Source organism: Branchiostoma belcheri, unplaced genomic scaffold, assembly GCF_001625305.1.
Source record: "Branchiostoma belcheri isolate BF01 breed outbred unplaced genomic scaffold, Haploidv18h27 scaffold25, whole genome shotgun sequence".
NCBI lineage: Eukaryota > Metazoa > Chordata > Leptocardii > Amphioxiformes > Branchiostomatidae > Branchiostoma > Branchiostoma belcheri.
The window spans coordinates 3,258,328-3,276,609 of NW_017803854.1; the positions used below are offsets into that span (position 1 = coordinate 3,258,328).

General features: G+C 42.0%; 1 protein-coding gene across 1 annotated transcript in view; it reads right to left on the reverse strand.

The window, feature by feature from the left end:
* Positions 1–13,513, reverse strand: part of LOC109471424 — a 16,261-nt gene extending 2,748 nt beyond the window's left edge. Inside the window, exons 1-12 of the mRNA XM_019770707.1 lie at positions 13,492–13,513; positions 10,717–10,848; positions 10,030–10,154; positions 6,644–6,909; positions 6,260–6,323; positions 5,187–5,336; positions 3,516–4,836; positions 2,990–3,272; positions 2,635–2,736; positions 2,195–2,336; positions 1,510–1,614; positions 1,033–1,170 (exon numbers count right to left, since the gene is read on the reverse strand). Coding sequence (XP_019626266.1) covers positions 1,033–1,170; positions 1,510–1,614; positions 2,195–2,336; positions 2,635–2,736; positions 2,990–3,272; positions 3,516–4,836; positions 5,187–5,336; positions 6,260–6,323; positions 6,644–6,909; positions 10,030–10,154; positions 10,717–10,848; positions 13,492–13,513 — 2,850 coding nt within the window. The remainder of the gene's footprint in view (positions 1–1,032; positions 1,171–1,509; positions 1,615–2,194; positions 2,337–2,634; positions 2,737–2,989; positions 3,273–3,515; positions 4,837–5,186; positions 5,337–6,259; positions 6,324–6,643; positions 6,910–10,029; positions 10,155–10,716; positions 10,849–13,491) is intronic.
* Between the last annotated feature and the right edge of the window lie 4,769 nt (positions 13,514–18,282).

The window sequence follows — 18,282 nt, forward strand, 5'->3', positions numbered from 1 at the left end:
AAAAGAAGAAAGGACATGAGTAAGATTAGGACCAATAGATCTCTATAGACTTTAATATTGTTAAGTTTTAAGATAAGTTTTATATAGTAGAAGATGGATAAATGTATACAAAACATCTATGTTCTGTAAGAAAATCTGTCGATGCATATATAATGAGGGAACATCATAAAACTGTGTGTAAATTCATAATAGTACTATAAGATGATGAGATATGCCAATTTTGATAGCAAATTTGGATTCAGCACGTGCCAAAACCCCCTACGATGTGAAATAATGTTGACATACAATGAAAGACATGGGAGAAAATGCATTCGCGCATAATTAATTAGGCCGACGGCAATAAAGTCATAAAAGCACGATATGGAGATAAGATATGCCACTTTTGATTGTATATTCGGATTCAGTGTGTGTCCAAACCCCTTAGATGTGAATTTGGATCAGATATGTTTAAGTATAGTGGAATTATTGTGGTTTTGCATATGTAATTAGGGGGACTTAGAAATTTTTGGCATTTTGCCAAAATCAACAGTTTCCATGCGTGCTCCCGAAGGGCATATTGTTCAATATTTCAGGATTATGTATTTCTGTAAATAATGATGCAATGATTCTGGTTTTTACACATCATTTAATATGATATCAATAGAGCATTGTACAAGTAAATTGAAGTCTGTGTGATGTTTCGTTTTTATGATATTAGCATATGAAAAATGATAAAAATGGCGTATCTTACCGACTTCGTAACAACGACGACCCCAAAATGGGGACATAAATTACAAATATCTCCGCCATACAACATCCGATTTACTTCAAACAAAAACCATTTTGTTCAGTTTAATGAGCTCTTTCTAAAAAGCTACACTGTTAATGGCTAACAACAAAACAAAATTTTTGTCCGTCAGTGCCCCCAGTCCCCCCTCTGTAGCAGTAGCTGCAGCATCTACATTAGATACCCCCTTCCAACATGCAAAGATTTCATCATTACATACAACTGCACTATAACAACCAGTTTAACAAGCTAAAGTTGCCCCTGACCTTCTCCTGTACTGCCAGGATGCTGACTGGGAGGCTGTTGATCTTGGTGATGGTCCAGTTAACCTGGTAGTTGTTCATGCTGTACTTGGGTTTCAGGCCCTGCTGCCCAGCCAGGCCGTCAGGGTCAACCGCTGTGATCTGGACAGCAGGGAAACAACACAGTCAGGAATGAACCAACAAAACAACCAAACATTAAAGAAGAGATGAGAGATTTCTGAATTCTGAAGTATATTGGGTTTTCTTGGATGTATTAGAATGTATTGGTGGGGATTGTATGATGCAATGTAATCGGGTATTATACCACTTCCTGAAATCCTTCAAATACAGTGTACCACCCGCTTACTCTCACCCGGTGGGTGCTGGGTCACCAACAGGCTAGATATCCCAATCAATCAAGTGTCAAAATCACTTACCATCCTTCATGCAACAGACAAATAAAAATTCTACATGAATGTTAACATTTTATGGGTTTGGTACCTCTGCATGGTTTGTCTTGATGTCAATGCCAAGTTTCTCTCCATCTGTGGTCCTCCTTAGAGTGACCACATTCGCATGGGGCAGCCGCTTGACAAGGAAGATGATCTGGGACAGCAATACAAAATACATTAAAGAGCGTCATAAATCAGCAGAGGAAATCTACAGTCTATGTAGGAAACTAAATTTATTGTGTTACCATACAGAATTACAAAATGGTACTACGTGTGGTAGCCTATGTGCCAGACTGTTGCCAGGATCAGTATGCAGGCTAGCTCTTCGGTTCCAGGGTCAACCTGTCCCCAAAGAAATTTTATGACAGACCCTATCACTAGGGCCCTAGGGCCTACATGTGTATACTAGCCCTGAGAACAGTCTGGAATCCAGACCAGTGTATAGGAAAATGCTAGCATACATTGTAACATCCAATTTTGTTATCTTTAAGCTGTTTATTGTTCATTGATTGTATTGTATTATGTGTTTTGATTATATTGTAACAAACTATCCACTTCAGGGAGACTTTTGTCTTTCCCTGCATATGTATGTTTGTGGTTGGAAAACCAATAAAGATGTCGTATTACATAGATGGACCATTATTTTGTGCATCAAGTGGAGGAATATGAAAACATGACTGAGTTATAGATGTGATGATGTGACTGACAAGAGACTGACAGAATAAGAGCCACACCTGATCCTTCATGGACGTCTGAATGGTTCTTCTGGCATCATCAGCGGTGTTCACTCTCTGGTCGTTGATCGCATAGACACAATCTCCCACATAGAAGTACTGCTTCAGGGTCGGGGCCTCTTTCTCCTTCCATCCAGCAATCCTAGTGCCAATGACAAAAAAGCAACTAATGAGAGACTGACAGAATCAACTTCCCTTGCTCTAGTGCATGGTAAAATCTTGTGCCTGCGAAGCTGGTGTGTTACGCCGAAGGGTGGTTATACCAGCTATACAGATACAGATCTCCAGACTCTAAATGTTCATACTGTGAAAGATACTAAAATCAACAAAACTACCCAGTACAAATAATGTATATAGAAAATTAGAAAGGTCTTCACTATTCAGTGAATAGACGTATACCTGACAACTTGACAGAAGAAATAGAAAGGTGATAAACTTACCACACAGCACTGAAACATTCCACGAAGCCCAGTTTGTTGATGACCTCTTCTCTGCTGAGTATGACCTTGATCCCTGCACTGTCCATCTGCTGCCGAATAATCCTGCAGAAAATTCGGAGTTCGGAGGTCATGAGTAACGTTATGGGAATAAAATTTTCAAAGAATGTACTGTCAACTTACTCTGTCCAGACAAACAGACACACAAACCCAGAGGTCAGCCATCCTAAAATATTACTGCTGTAGCAGGAAGTACATGTAAGGAATCATCCTTGTCCCCAGCATTTCAGTGCAACTGAACCTACAAGAAGTACACTGTATACTGGGCCAGTATGTCTGACTGATGACAGATACTTACTCTGCCTGAAGCTCAGACGGTGAGGGGGGCAGGCTGATTCTCGAGGGGGGCAGGCTGACTCTTGGCGGGAGGGGTGGGGGCTCAGTGGGAAGGGGTGGTGGTCCGCTGCTGTGCAGTAGGGGTAACGTGTTGGCTCGTTTCTTCATCGTCGTGTCTGCCGGAGGCGCCTCCATTCCTGAAGAGCCTGACCTCGATCTGCTCAATGGTGCATGTGGGCTGTGGGAGCCATTAGGTGACCTGGGGGGACTGTGGTCATCGCAGGAAAAGCTCCTCGGTGGCAATGCTGTGAAACCAATTGAGAAGCAAGTGATGAGATCATTTCTTTAAACAAACAACAATGTATCAATATTTCACTTAGAACAATTCTCTACTTCTAGTAACCTAAGGCTTACACTTGGATAAAGGAGAGATTGTTTAAAAAAACTTGGGATGAAAAGATGAAAGTGTAAAACAATATGTAACCAAGGAGGTTAAATACAACCTCCTTGATGTAACAGAAAAAATTGTCACACAAAATATCACTTACCAGGCCTCCTGTGCTGCCGACTATCCACCTGCCTTCCCAGGGTAGATGCCTTAGGGGCTGCCTGTGGTCTGGAGTATCTCTGTAACAGTTCTCTCTGCTGCTCCACAAAGGCAAATTCATCCTCCTGGCACAGATTCTCCTGCTTCAGCATGCAACGGATAGTTCTCCTTTCACTGTTATCTGGGAGTAAATCAGCCGCAGCTGCTTCCATTGCTTTTCTTATTTCTGACACATCCTCTCTATCTTCCTCATCAGATTGGGACATCTCCCCACCACTACTCTGTGCTATACTGTCATCTTTTCCCCGTACCGCATAGGATCCTGGTGTTGAGCTTGCTATTTCTTGTGAGAACAGTGGACGTATGCCGTAGTGACTATCAGGTGAGACCCTACCAGTGGGCAGGACATAAAGGTCCTCCTCCCCTGAGCTGTAGGGGTTTTCTACCGCTGCCTCTGACAATAAAGACATAGGTGTGGTCTCAGTATCAGGATGCTCTCTGGGATGGGAGCCCATCTGTTCATAAATATCTTCCATCTCTGCCTCTTCTTTCTCCTCGTTTCCAAAAACTTCCTCATCATCCAGGTCTGCTTGGGAGATGGGGATTCCCTGCTGAGGTTCCAGGAGCTTCGTGATCGGAGCACATGACTGTCTCAGTGATGCCTTCCTCGTCTTCACCCTCCGAAGCCACAGTTTCTCATCCTCAATCACGTGGATGTTTTCGTACAAGTCTTCTTCTTGATGTCTTCTTGCAGTGTCAGCGTTCACATACACTATATGGTGTCGCAGGCAGCAGGGCTGGCTTGGATTGTGCAGGAGACGGTAGTTTGGCTCCTGTCTCTCCTCCTGTTCTCTGACATCTCCCTCCTCCTGCAGCTGGTGGATGAACTCAGGGTTGAAGTCGAAGGTGGGTGTGGAGGACAGCGGCGACATGGGTGTGTCTGGTGGAGTAAAGGGCGGGCTCGTGCGAGAGGATCCACCACGGGCATGAAGAATGCTGAGTGGCGCCGACGTTGCCTTGTCTTCATCGCCGGGCGACTGCTGTGCATCTAGGCTAGACTGGCTGGTCAGGGCCAGGCACGTGGGACGTTGGATGGTCGGGGACGGACTACGTCGTGCCGGTGGTTGGATTGCTGGGGTCGGACTATGATGTGCAGGTGGTTGGCCTGTGGGGGTCGCTGAGCGGTAGACAGCAGCGTACAGCACGTCTGGGTTGGACTGGCTGGAGATACTGGAGCAGCGCGAGCAGCCGGAGGAGGAGCTGGAGCTGTAGGGACGAGGACTCGGCGTCTGTGACGGGTAAACGGCAACGTCTGGCTCGGGCTGAGAGGGAAGAGAATAACAGTCAGACAAGATTACAAGACAGTGGCAACTGGAGGTACTCATTCCATTCCCATTGTTTCAAGAAACTAGTACTTAAAAGTCCCTCCAGTAAAAAATAGTCCTTAAAAGGTACAAGTATTATCATCACATTGGATATACAAACCCCTTGCTTTCCCAAAATTTGTTTCAGCAAACTAGTTCACTGCCAATTTTAAGACAAACAAGAGAACCACCTACCAGTGTGGCAGCTTGTAGCTCCATTATCAGTTTTTCAACATGTCTGTCCATTACCAATCTTTCCCACTTTTCAGAAATCAATGTTTTCAAAGACTTGACATAGCAATCTGCACCTGTGGTTCCCTCTCTCCTGCTCCTGCGAAGGCGTTTTGGTTCCGGCCAGGTGCAGAAATCAAGTAACGCTCAGGCGTGTTCTCTCGTGGCCGCGGTCCGCATGGTTGTGTGGTAGACCGTCCTCGAGCTCTGTTCTGGAGGGCGAAACCCTGGTCAAAATGAACAGAGTCATGAGAAGGAAAGAAAACAAGGGCCTTTCACTCAAGCTTAAGAAATGTAAGAATTGAGGAGAGAGCCCGTTGACGTTAACTTCTTTTAATTCATGACTGACAGATTGTAAATAAAGTTTCTTGTTCATTATGCTGATAAGATCCTCATTTGCATGAATTATATCAATTGATCACTAACAAAAACATAACCTTCTGCTGAAGGTAACAAACAGGTTGTTTTGACCTAGAAGCTGAATATAGCCGCTGACTCCAAAATAGACGTGACTGTGTGCAGCTGAGGCTTGGCAACCCTTCCACTTTTTTACTGCCTCCCCAACGCAGAAGTCACAACACCAGGCACCCCGCTGCCCTTCCCCCCATTTCATAACAAACCCTGACCATAAACAAACCGGCCCACAGGCTACTGTGTGCAGGATTCATCAGTGGTTTTCTGATCAAAGCCAGGCTGCTGCCCTTCAGGGGGCCAGACTTGGACTGGGGGAGGAATGCCAGTCATAGTTGGCAGTTAACACTTTGAACTTGGGGACTGTCGTAGAATTTCAATCGAACCCACTGGAACAGTAACCTCTGTAACACAACGTACTAAAGCAGATGCTTGGGAGATGGCATGACAGTATTCAGGACAAGCACCTCTCCCTGCAGCTTCCTGCTCTTTAAACAGCTCGTATATCTAAGGTGCACCTGATCAAACCTGACCTGTCAACTTTGACCTTTGGAAGAAGACATCAAAGTTGATGAAGATTTTAAGACTACATTTAACTCGACTGATGACAGATTTGCCTCCTGTTTTTTGCCTTTGCCTTAATAAAAAAATCTTTTATAGAATAATTTTGTGCTTTGACCTTGACAAGTAGCTGTATGTGCCAACCTTGAAGTATTGATAAGTAAGTTTGTGTGCTAACCTTGATGTATCCTAATTCCTCCAGATGCTGCTGCAGTAGGTCAAACCAACTCTCCAGGTCCTCCCTTGAAGAGAAGAACATAATAAAACGCTATGGTGAAGGTTGACTAAAATGGCTATTACAGATACAGAACATCATCATCATCAGAATCTTGTCACAACATGAAAAAATGTAATTTAGCAACAATGAAATCTTCTCTCAAGACCCACTCTCTTCTCAAATAATAATGCATTGCTCAATTATTACAGTTCTTTGAGCAGAAGAGGTCTCAGTTTCAGTTTATTTATTTCCTTTACATTGATATACATTTGTACATGTAGCACTGTACGTAGCTGTCCTTATAATGGTGTTACAGTAACACTTTCTAACCCAAAGTTGTCTTACTTTGTCTCACAGATCAAGAAGAAGGTTCTCCCCTCAGAGCTGGTCACAGTGAAGATGTTCTCAGACTTGTGCTTGCTGATGATGTCAGCAACCTTCTTGTCCTTCTTGTCGCACAGCTTGATGATTTCCTCGTAAAAGTCCGCCTTTCCGAACTTGATGATGCCTTTTGGCTCGTCCTTCCTGGAGCTGTCCTTGTCCTTGTAGTACTCCAGTTCCAGTTGTTGCTGGGGGGTGATCCGCAGAACAAACCAGCGCCACTCCCAGGCCTGGGGGGTGGGAGACAAAGTACACAGGTCATGGAGGGGTAACTACTGCAGGCTCTGTAGGGGGATACTGTAAATCGTGACACTTTGCTGTGGTTTTAGTCTGCAGCAGTAGGGATGTTTTCACAGTGTTTTGAATTTGGAGTTAGAACAAGTCTGTAGTACAGTAGTCATGCAAGGAAGACATATTCATGGTGTAATGAATTTCTTCTGCAAAAATAAAACCACCATTTTACAATTCACAACATTGAAAGGCAACGAATTCTGTGTTCACTGATAGATGGCATTTTTAGGTTTAAGTACACAATACTACAACCTGAACCTGATATCATCATCAAATTCAATCACACATACTACCTGCTGCCAGTCTAACATTGGTATCCAAACAGCTATGTCAGTGTGCTAAAGGTTAAATCAAGTTGATAAACATCTAAAACTTGTGAATCCAGTCATTACATCAATACCCTTCAATGAGCACTGCTTTCGTGTTGTTATCTTGATTGCACAACTTCCAAGAAACTCTGTCTGGTCCCAAGGGCTGGTGGACTAGCACGAACCACCTGTTGTGCTGACAAAGGCAATTACTCCAACAACCAAGTCTGATAAAGGAAAGTCCACAATCCTGACATTTTTTTTCCTAAAGTCAAGTCACACATCAGGAAAATACTTTGCCACATTATCAGAAAAATATGGCCTGTGTCATCTTCATCATTGCGCAAATATTAGGCTAGGGACAGGCCGATGTTCAGCAGTCACTGAGTCGTATCCAATTTGATTGGGTTGATTTGGGGGAGAAAAATATGCTTGCTTGACTCTAGCAATCTTTAAATTAAAAAAACCTTCTGGCGATGAACAAATTGGGACAAAGGTCATTAACAGTGTGACTTAACAACATGTTTACAAGGCTTAACCATATACATTACAGCAATCCTCACATAAACTAGTCTCATATACTAGTATATATTAAAGTTGCCTCATATAAAGTTGTGGAACCAGTGAAATCCAGATCTTCCTGAGCCGCTAAAAACAGGCCTGGCAAGTCTGAAGCTATAAAATAAAATGACACTCCTCTAAAACCTTTGACATTGTAACAGTTCTTTCTCTTGCCAAACTCACATGACCATCGTGACTCAGGTCCTCCCAGGAATTTTTACGACTTCCTAGGCTGGGCAATGGACTTTGTTCATTAATTTCCGATAAAAACCCAGACCTCTGGTCCAATTTGCAACACAGAAGTCCAGTTGCCTGGTGGAACAGTCAGAATTCGATCAAAGTCGACAGCAAAAATGCAATAAACACTGTGTCAACAACTGCAACATGCAAGGCACCATCAGGCTGAAAAATTCCTGGTATTCAAAAGTAAAGCCAAGACTACAGAACAACAACAGCTTTTACGAAAACCTGTTGACATCCAACTCTGTACCCTTGACATCATTAACCACCTGTGATGGCAGGAACGTAAAGCATGAACCTCGCTGCTAAACTTGTTTTTCTTCGACGTTTTTAGATGACCTTAAAGGACAGACAAATATACACTGTGTTAATGCCGGGTTAACACAGCTTAAGGCTACTTTGTTGCCATTTCTGGTTCGCATTTTTCTGAATCAAGGTCTTCATACTGGATTAACCTAAGGATAAGAAGATTTTGAAGATGAGCAACATGTGTTTTTCACATTGACGTTGAACACACAATACTACACAATATTACCACACAGTATTTCTATGTTACACTGTGTTCTGATAGAAGCATGCCCATACCTGAAGTCACTCAAAGTGAACTGTTACCCTGGATTGCAAGGAAAAGAAGAAATCAGCGATTTCAGACTTCTAGTAAGTGAGTGTCTTGGGTTTTTGAGAATTATATGATGTAATCTAATGGGTATCACACCCCTAAATTCCTTCACATACCGCCCATATAATCCTATCACGTACATGAGTCACCTTCAGGCTTGATCTCCCTATCAATCAACTGTCAAAATCAACTCCCACCCTCCACACAACCAACACTACTTCGGCATACATTTGTACAGGCACACAAATCCACGGCTCAGCCAACAGAAATATACTTCTGTATCCAGAGGTAAGAAAACAGCACACGGGTTGAAAATCATCTCAGCTTGAAGCAGAAGAAAGTTGGAGCCACCACAGTAACTATCAGGATCTGACAGGTGGGGACTCATGACCACTTCACGTGATGGGGGAATTCCCACTTTGGCAGCTTTGGACATGTTTTGATTGCTGTGTTCAAACCACATGTTTGAGATGCCAACGATAACATTACTCCCCAGACCTTGAAGACCAGTGAGTCCTATTCCTGTGGCCTTATCGGGGAAACAACTGGCATTACCATACCGAATCCTTCACTGGAAACCATCAGAAAAGCACATTCCTTTCCTATGGTTTCATTACGGGCGGATTAGAGGTAATTGGACGTAATCATGCTGGTGATGTTTGTCTGCAGAATGACGGAAACATGATAGGAGGAGCTAAATTCCCTTAATTCTATCTCCACAAACTTTCTATGTAGGAAACCTGACTTAGGTTAGCCACAATGGTTCAGCATTAAGCCTGCCATTTTCTTTCAATTATAGAACTATTTGTTTTAATGACTGATTCAAATTCCTACTCAGCATGACTAGCATTAGCACTTGTCATGCTGAGTAGCATTAGCACTTGAGATCTGACCATTAATTGCTGCTTCAACAATGTGATTCTAGTGAATGAACTGTTAATATAATTATAAACGGAATTAACTGTACTCATACAATGTACATTTTATTTGATAAAAATTGGTTATGTCTGATAAAGACATCTTGTTTGTAAAGCTTTGTGTAGATCTAATAGCCTGGATGCCATCCTACTTGTATACAGGGGCGCTCCCAAAAAATACAGGAAGAGGGTTTCTGGTAAACAAATACAATACCACCCAAGCTATTGATTTGACTCAGAAATAGGGAAACATACATGTATATTGCCGGGTACTGTCATTGAGCTGTTTAAGATGCTTGAAACAAATCACTCACAGCAGACCAAACCCACCCAATGTACATTAGGAAAAGTGAACCAATTCTTAAGCCTAAGTTAAGGGCCGCAACTACTACATTTGCACAGCTTCTTCCTCACCTTAAAGACAGATGTCTTCTTGTCCAGTGGGGGGGACTTCCTGAGCCAGCCTTCCTTCACAGCTGTCCCGTTCCGATCCTCTGACGACCCCATGGCCCGCTGCCACGCTTCTGCCACTGAGTAGTCTGAGGGAACAGGAGAAAGGGATGAGAGAAGTAGAAACACCTGAAACACCTACTTTGATACACTGCACCCGTGAAACTCCCTTCTGCACCTGCTGCCTGGTACCTCTACTACTAGCCTGGGTGCCATCCTCCACAGCTCCCTTATTGCTGGCTACCATGGTGCCAGTGAAAAGGAAGTCAGCGGCTACTACGGAAGATGGCAACGTGGCTACCTCTCTTCTGCACCTGCAATATAACTGCTGTACCTGCAACCTACCTGCTATACCTGAAACCCTCTCTACTGGACCTGCAACCTGTTACACCTGCAACCCTCTTCACTGCACCTGTAGTTGCAGTACAACCTGTTGAAACCTGTACTCCCTCTCCACTGCACCTGCAACCCTCTCCATTGCACCTGCCACATACATGCTGTACCTCCTACACTGTTCTTTACTGCACCTGCAACCCTACCTGTCACACCTGCAACCATCTCTGCTGCATCTGCAGAACCACCTGTTACATCTGCACTAGCACACCTGAATCTCCCACCTGTTTTGCACCTGCGATAAACCTAAAGCCATACCTGTCCCATCTGCAACACTGCCGCTTGTGACACACACTTGGCCATTATTTCCTGGGCCTGCCATTATACAGATTTCCTGTCCAAACTTCCCCCTCGGGTCCACTGAACAATTACACACAGAAAAAAAATGCTCTTAGCAAAAAGGAGAACTTTTGGTTCAATTGGCACACTTAATTTCCTAAGGAGAACCAAGATCTTCTGAAGAACTGGAAGTCCCAGTTGCATATAGTCTAAACTGAGAAATACGAGCATTTGCTTTGGTAGTCAGAATTTGCACATACACCTAGCCTCCATTGCAGCCTCTATCTGACGTTTCTGCCAACAGTTACGGGCAGTTTTCTGAAAGTTACTGGATTTCAGACGGCTGTTGAGATCTGATCCTGCTCCAGTGACTGCTTCAAATTAAATGTCCACTGTCAGCTGGGGGTCTTATGTAATATATCACCATAATAAGGAAAATTTACTTTGTGACAGTTATTGATTAATCACACTTATCTAGTTAACACTTTTTAATCAGCTGTATGCTGTAGGACATTTTTCTACCCAATCTGATATGTGAAAATCAACCCACAAATTTCTGTGTCCCATGTGAATATTGGAGGAAACTTGTCTTTGGAAATCAGGAATATTATTGTATTTATCCTTTATTTTCTTGAAGTGTTTATTTATCTTTCTTCCCTTGGATAGAAAGTACTTCCTGCTTGATGATATGCTGTAAAGCAACAGTAGGGGGCATAGCAAGCTCTTGTCTCTAATAACTGTTGTCAGCCCTGATAAATTACAACAATAGCTGTTGTCAAATTATGGACATAAAAAGCATTGTTAAGTTTTAAATCATAGCAACGTATAAAACCAGGCTCATAAAACAGCACCTAATGTTTAAAAGGAACTTAAGATTATGCCATGATCAAGACACAGTCACATTTCTCACTGTAGAATTGACGCCAATAAAAAATGTAACTGAAAAATAAGTAATAAATTATCAATAAGAACTGGTTTATTAGTGATGAACCGTGCATAATGAGATATTCTACGAAATTTTAGACCAGGAAAAGTCTTCCAGAAAATATCTCAAAGCACGTCACGCACGCCAAGAGGTTATCAGCCAGGGTCCAATATGCATTATAATACAACCAATCAGCGCTTTACTTAAATCATCTTTTATAGTCATTGAATAAATATGCTGTCCACATAAAACTAACAGTTCCACGTAAGACTAACAGTTCCTACTGTTTGCAAGAAAAAAAATTCAATTCCATTCAACGACTAACGTTTTAGTTATATATTACATGTACATGCATAAATCATATGTTTCACACAAACAACATGAAACTCCCATGACTAATTAGTTGACCTAAATCAATGAGGAGTAAAAAAAAAACGTCCTTGCTTGAATGTTGGACTTTGAACAAACAGCTTTGTTTTGATTTAGTTGTCTTGAACAAATGTTTGCTGTCCAGAGATGAAGGTGCCTTCCGCACAGTTTGCTGACTGTGAATCATGTTCTGCTTGGATGACAATCAATTTAGTTGTAGGACTCTGAGTGTGTATGTTATGGTGGGATTGTTGGAGTATGTATACATTGTACAGTATTATAGGGTTTAGGTCAGAGACAAACTTGTAGAAGTAGACCAAAATTTCAAAGTACACATGTCTGTATACTCCAAATGTCTATATATATTTACAAATGTGTAACTTAGTAAGAACACAGATATCTCAACTGTCTTCAAAATGTACCATGTGTCAATACATGTAGTAATGCAAACCAACAAGTTGTTTAATTGTTTCATTCACACAGGTACTCACTCTCACCCAGGTACATTATCAGGTTAGACACACGTGAATGCAACCCTAACTGCTAGCAGAAGGGACTATAAACTAGAAAGGCCGACATTTGCTTGGGAGCAAATACAGCATATTTCAGTCCATCTCCCTCCCACGCAAAAATGGACTATTCCAAACTTACCCCAGTGCAAAACTGGCAAAGGTTCTCAAATAAATGAATTAAATAGTAGCTATATGAGAACAAAGATGCAACAACAAGTACTTTGAATCTCGAAAGCTTTACTAATCTTATTACAGGTATGCAAAAACTAACAATGATGTCTTGAGATTTGATACATTTTGAAGGTCTTAGGCACATAAAATTGAATGTGTGGGTCATTACGCACCACTTAGGTGCAATGTGACCTCAGGTAACCCGCAATGGAACACGTGTTCCATGGATGGAACCGGACATTCTTTAGATAGAACATGGAACGGGTATAGCACTTTTGGCCCTTTTTTTTGCTGAAAATAGCCATTAAAGTCCCCCAAATGAGTCATTTGGAAGTGGTTTATGCCAAATATGTGACTGCTATTCTGTAGACACATGTTCAAGGTACCCTTATACCGAATTTCAGATCATTTGGTTGTAAAACCAGGGCTCAGGATCCAAAAATCCATTTTTTGGCGAAAAATGCCCCAAAAAACCTTCTTAAAAAATTTTCAAAGGCATGTATCAAAAAAATGAAAAAAACGCCTGAGGGTATTGGCCCACTCTACCTCCATGCCAAATTTCAAGTCATTTGGCTGAATGATGGCGGAGTTGAATCCCTCTGACTGTTTGGCAGGAGGAGAAGAAGAAACATGAGAGAACACAATATATTTCATCCATACCATGGTATGGACTGAAATATAACAATAGCAAAACTGCATGTCAACCTTTAAGTACAGAGGATCTAGCAACAGTATAACAAGCTCCCAGGTCCCAGACAGACAGTAATAATGTCCCACCTGTGTCTCCTTCACCCTTCATTGCACAGCTCAGAAGCAGACATTACCGGCTTCACCTGTCTCGCAGGTCCTATCTGCCGACCCTCACGTAACACTGTGTCAAACTGTGTGCAGTCCGCGACGGTTAAGCTGGAACTTACTTCCTCCTGTGTGCTGATTGGTTGGTACAACAAGTACAAGCAACACCTGTAGGGATTTTCCCAGGCAAGGGCTTTACTGACTAACTGTGTGCATCCAAGTATTTCAAACATCCCTTTTGATATCAGAACTTCCTCTTCTAAGAGGGAAATTGTGTCAGGGACAAACCTACATGTACAGTCCTTACAGTAAAACTAATTAAAAAGCGGAAAATCCCCATGCTACAAACAAAGCCTCAAGGAGGTATGGAAAATTACAAGGTCAGTTTGAAACCTGATCAACCTGTTACCTGGGACTTTCCTACAAGATCTATATGTGTCATACAACAACAACAAGACTTATAAATTGGAGGCTAAACAACAAAATTTGATTAATACAGATATTTTTTTCACCTTTATGTGCTTTATGTGCTTTATTAAACTCCATAAGCGACACACAAGACATTGGTACAAAATCAAGTATGTAGCTAATCTTCCTGGAGTTAAAGTAATAACAATACACAACAATAGTATAAAAACACTACATCGAAATTACAACATTATTTACATACAACATTTAACTTAACATTTAAAAGTAACATATCAACCTTTGAAACATGTTACATAAGTGCAAAGGTGTAATCAAAGGTACTGGGCTAACGGTTGGAAGGCAACATCGCTAATGGACTTTGAAAAACCTGACCTAGTCAACCTTGCAAGTATTTGTTTGTCATTAGGTCAAACATCAGGTGCACCTTCTTTGTTCACTAGTGTTCCTATACATATATGTCTAGTTCTGCCTGAAACACAATCTATTTTATAATGTAGTACTGGTATGTGTGTGTACATGTGTTACAGGGGGTGTGAACAGAAGACCAGTGCTGGTGACATGTTTTTGATCGGTGGGAGAGGACAGAATACAGAGTAGTTTAAGGCAATACCAGTAAAGTTTATCCTACAGGACGTTCATGTAGCTATGAGCAGCCAGTGCCAATGATCATAATAAAGCTATGTCTAACTGAACAGTGGGGTACCACAAACCTCCTGGCTGTTTCATATTTCAGTCTGGCTTTGTGGTATTTGGAATAAAATCAAAGATGACTGAGACACCACCGGCTGGTCATGGCAAATTTAACTGTCTGGTCAGAACTATTATATGCTTTTGATTTTGGTTTAGAGCCAATAAATGCATGGGTTATCGGCATATCACTTTGATAGCTGGCCACCCCTGTACCTTTCTCAGGCTGGAAGTCTTAGAGTAGAAATTGGCCAAAAGGACAGATAATAATTGCCAGGAGAGTTGGTCTGCCAAAGACTGGGAAGGACCAACTCCCCTGGCATGTTATCTGTCTATTTGGCCAATTTCTACTCTTTCCACCTGCTTCTAGAGGCTAGGGCTATTTAATGGACTCGGCTATACCTATTATTGGTTTTGGTTTTTGGTTTTTATTGTCCAAACAGTACCCATGCAGTCGCAGCCTTACGGCTGAATTGATGCAGGGTATCACACAATAACAGTGGTCGAAATACTTTTTTTCAGTGCTCTGCAATATTGCAGAAGAGTCAAAATTTCGTCCTGCAATTTGGAAACACTTTCTGCAACTACACAAGCCCCCATATTACAACCTTCTGAAACCAATAATGCCTATTCTTACATCATATATATATAACGTTAACGGTAATAGTTATAGCTTTGTAAATCTGTAGCATTACTGAAATTCTTCAAAATATCAATCTTTTAAATATGTTCGGACCGTAAAACTTTATCGGTCCGGTCCAAAAAAACCGAAACGTCGGTGGACCGTTTTTTTTGACCGGAACAAAAATCCATATTTGTTGTTACTGAATAACTGATGATCACTACATACAAAGAAGCCTGCCAGGAAAATGAAAATCCAGCCTTCAAATAAAAGAAGTTTACCTTAGTCTCCGTCTCTCTCATTTTGCAACAATATGGTTTTTCGGAGGAGCCATGTTTCCTTTGCCGTGTTGCCTGCTGGGAAATGCTCAGCGAAAACTGCCGAAAATTCACGAGGCAGTTGTCGGGTCCTCCCGGGAGACGAAATCTAACATCGGAAAATGGCGAGTGCCCATATTTGGTTATCGTCGCCTTTCGTCGCCTTGTCGAAATCGTTCAACTTTGACCCCAAATTCCCTTATATGGGACCATTACAGTCTGCTGGAAAACGCCGGCAGGTTCGTGCGGCGCAGGTTTTCGATCTATTCACAGCGCCACTGCTTTGCTAATTGAAAACTATTGAATCCGGAGCCTATTTTTTCCTTCTGCAAAATTGCAGATTGTAAGATTTTTTCTTCTGCAATCTTGAAAATCTATCTGCAAATTGCAGACTGCAGACGGGTATTTCGAACACTGCAATAATCAATACAAATCACAACAATTACAACATTCAAATAATACAAATGATACACACAGTCGCAAGGGTCTGTGCAGCTGCCATTCGGCGCCACAAGATGACCTCAATACGACTTTCCCCAACCGAAGTTAGGTACCCATTCACACCTGGGTGGAGTGAGGAAATTCGTGTAAAGTGCCTTTCCCAAGGGCACAACGTCGGGGCGCATGTTCAGACATGTACCGGGTACGACTCGGAATCAAACCCGGGTCTACCGGTTCACAGTCTATTGTTCTAACCACTACACCATTGACACCCCTACACCTTGGTCTACACCAGGACTTGAGCCTATAGTTGGCTCCTACATATTGTAAGGTTGACTGCATGCCAAATCATGCATTCACAAGCCTTTATCCAAGACATATGATCATGAACTTCGAGGCTTTGCTTTTGATTCATTCACGTGCAAGCTGGCTCCATATGGTTCTCACTACTACAATTACAAGCTAAGGAGGTGCCCCTGTGGTCCAAATCAGTCAGGTGTGCCGAAGGCCTCGCTAGTAATATGCCAGTTTTTTTAGTGACAACCAGAAATCAGAAATGGACCGTAAAATTAGGAAGTTAGATACCATGTACCAAGGTTATAAGAAGTAGCTGGGACCACTTACTATGTCGAATCACTAAATGCTAAAAAGATCGCTCTCCATCAAAATCATCCCCATAGCGCTCAGGAGACAAGGCCTGGACTAAGGCACATTCCTGATTGAGACATCATTAAAACAAAGTCACAGGCTTAAACCCATCCGCTCAGCAAAAGTAGACAGCAGTCAGCAAAACATCAGGGCAGAACTGGGTTATCAAAATAATCAATCACACTTCAGCTCTCCATCAAAATCCCACTCACCTATAGTCCTTCAAGTGCTGCTGTGATCAACAGAACTCCTCTGTCCTGGTTACACAAACTGTTTATGTGTTAACATATAGTTGTTTTCAACTATAGCTGCAAATGCCTTTCAGTGGTGATATCTGTGCATTCAGTCCTTTTCACTGCAGATCAGTCATTCTCTCTTTCTCTCTCCTATCCCTTGATCAGACACATTACAGCAAGACTGATAATGTCAATCACCAGAAAAACTTGAATAATGACAGTACAGTTGGATTTCATACACTATAATACCCTACCAAAGGTCAGTGCTTTGGTCATTAGCATGTCTATAGCTTGTATTTTCCTTGGATCTCTCCTAGAGTTATTGACCGACTATTAAGTCTGGTTCTAATTGGCCCTGACATTGGAAAGGGCAATGTCCTGCCACATTCGCCAGAAATCAGTCGTTTCTGTAAATATCACCGGAAGGTTTGAGCTAAATTTGGCCGCCAATGCTGGCAGAGTGCTGGGAATCGTACTGCTTCATTTCAAGTATTGTAAATTTTCAACTTGACCTTCACGAGATTTTGCTAAGACTGTGAAGGTCGTTCAACTGCATCGCAGGATCAGTTTCACCGTCACGTTTCCACTTGGTTAAGCGGCATAGTCATCATAACCTTGGCTGCTCAAGGTCAACAGCATGTCCATTTTGCATGTATCCAGGTGAAGAATTTGACCTTGAACTTTGAGGCTATGTCAAAGATCATCATTTGAAGGCATGAGGTTAATGAAGGATGTTTAGTTGAGGGCGGGGTGATGACATTCTTACAGCCTGTAACCAAATCCAGGTGAAACATTCTTGCAGCTGATGACCTTCATCAAAGGATCTACAAATCATGAAGCCAACACAGGGAAACAAAATCCCTCAATAGCAGAGGAACTCAAACTTCCTGAAGGACCCAGGAACCGTTCGTCCTGGAACAGTCCATGGAAACCAATAGTCTCTAAAGGATCCAGGGAAACCAACAATTTATACATCATCAACGGTCCAGGGAAACCCTTAATCCTTCAATGACCCAGGAAAAATCAATTAATCACTGAAAGACCCAAGAAAATCCTCACTCCCCCAACAACCCAGCAGGGAAACACTCAATTAATTAATATCCTCCAGACACTTTCTACTGAACAAATTCTGCTTTTGAAAAATTACTCTTCAAGCCTTAAACATTTTTCATCAACATTTAGAACCTTGGACCTTAACACAAATTCTTTGCCCGGTATTTTGACAAACATCCTACAAATATCACAAACAACCATCACTTTGATAATTCTGAATCCAGGAAAAAGTTTCATGGTCTGCCACGGTGCTGAAAACTACAAGACTTTCTATACCAGTAGTACTACAAGCACATTCAAGAATGATAATTATCTACCCATGCTGCTTACCCTATCCGTG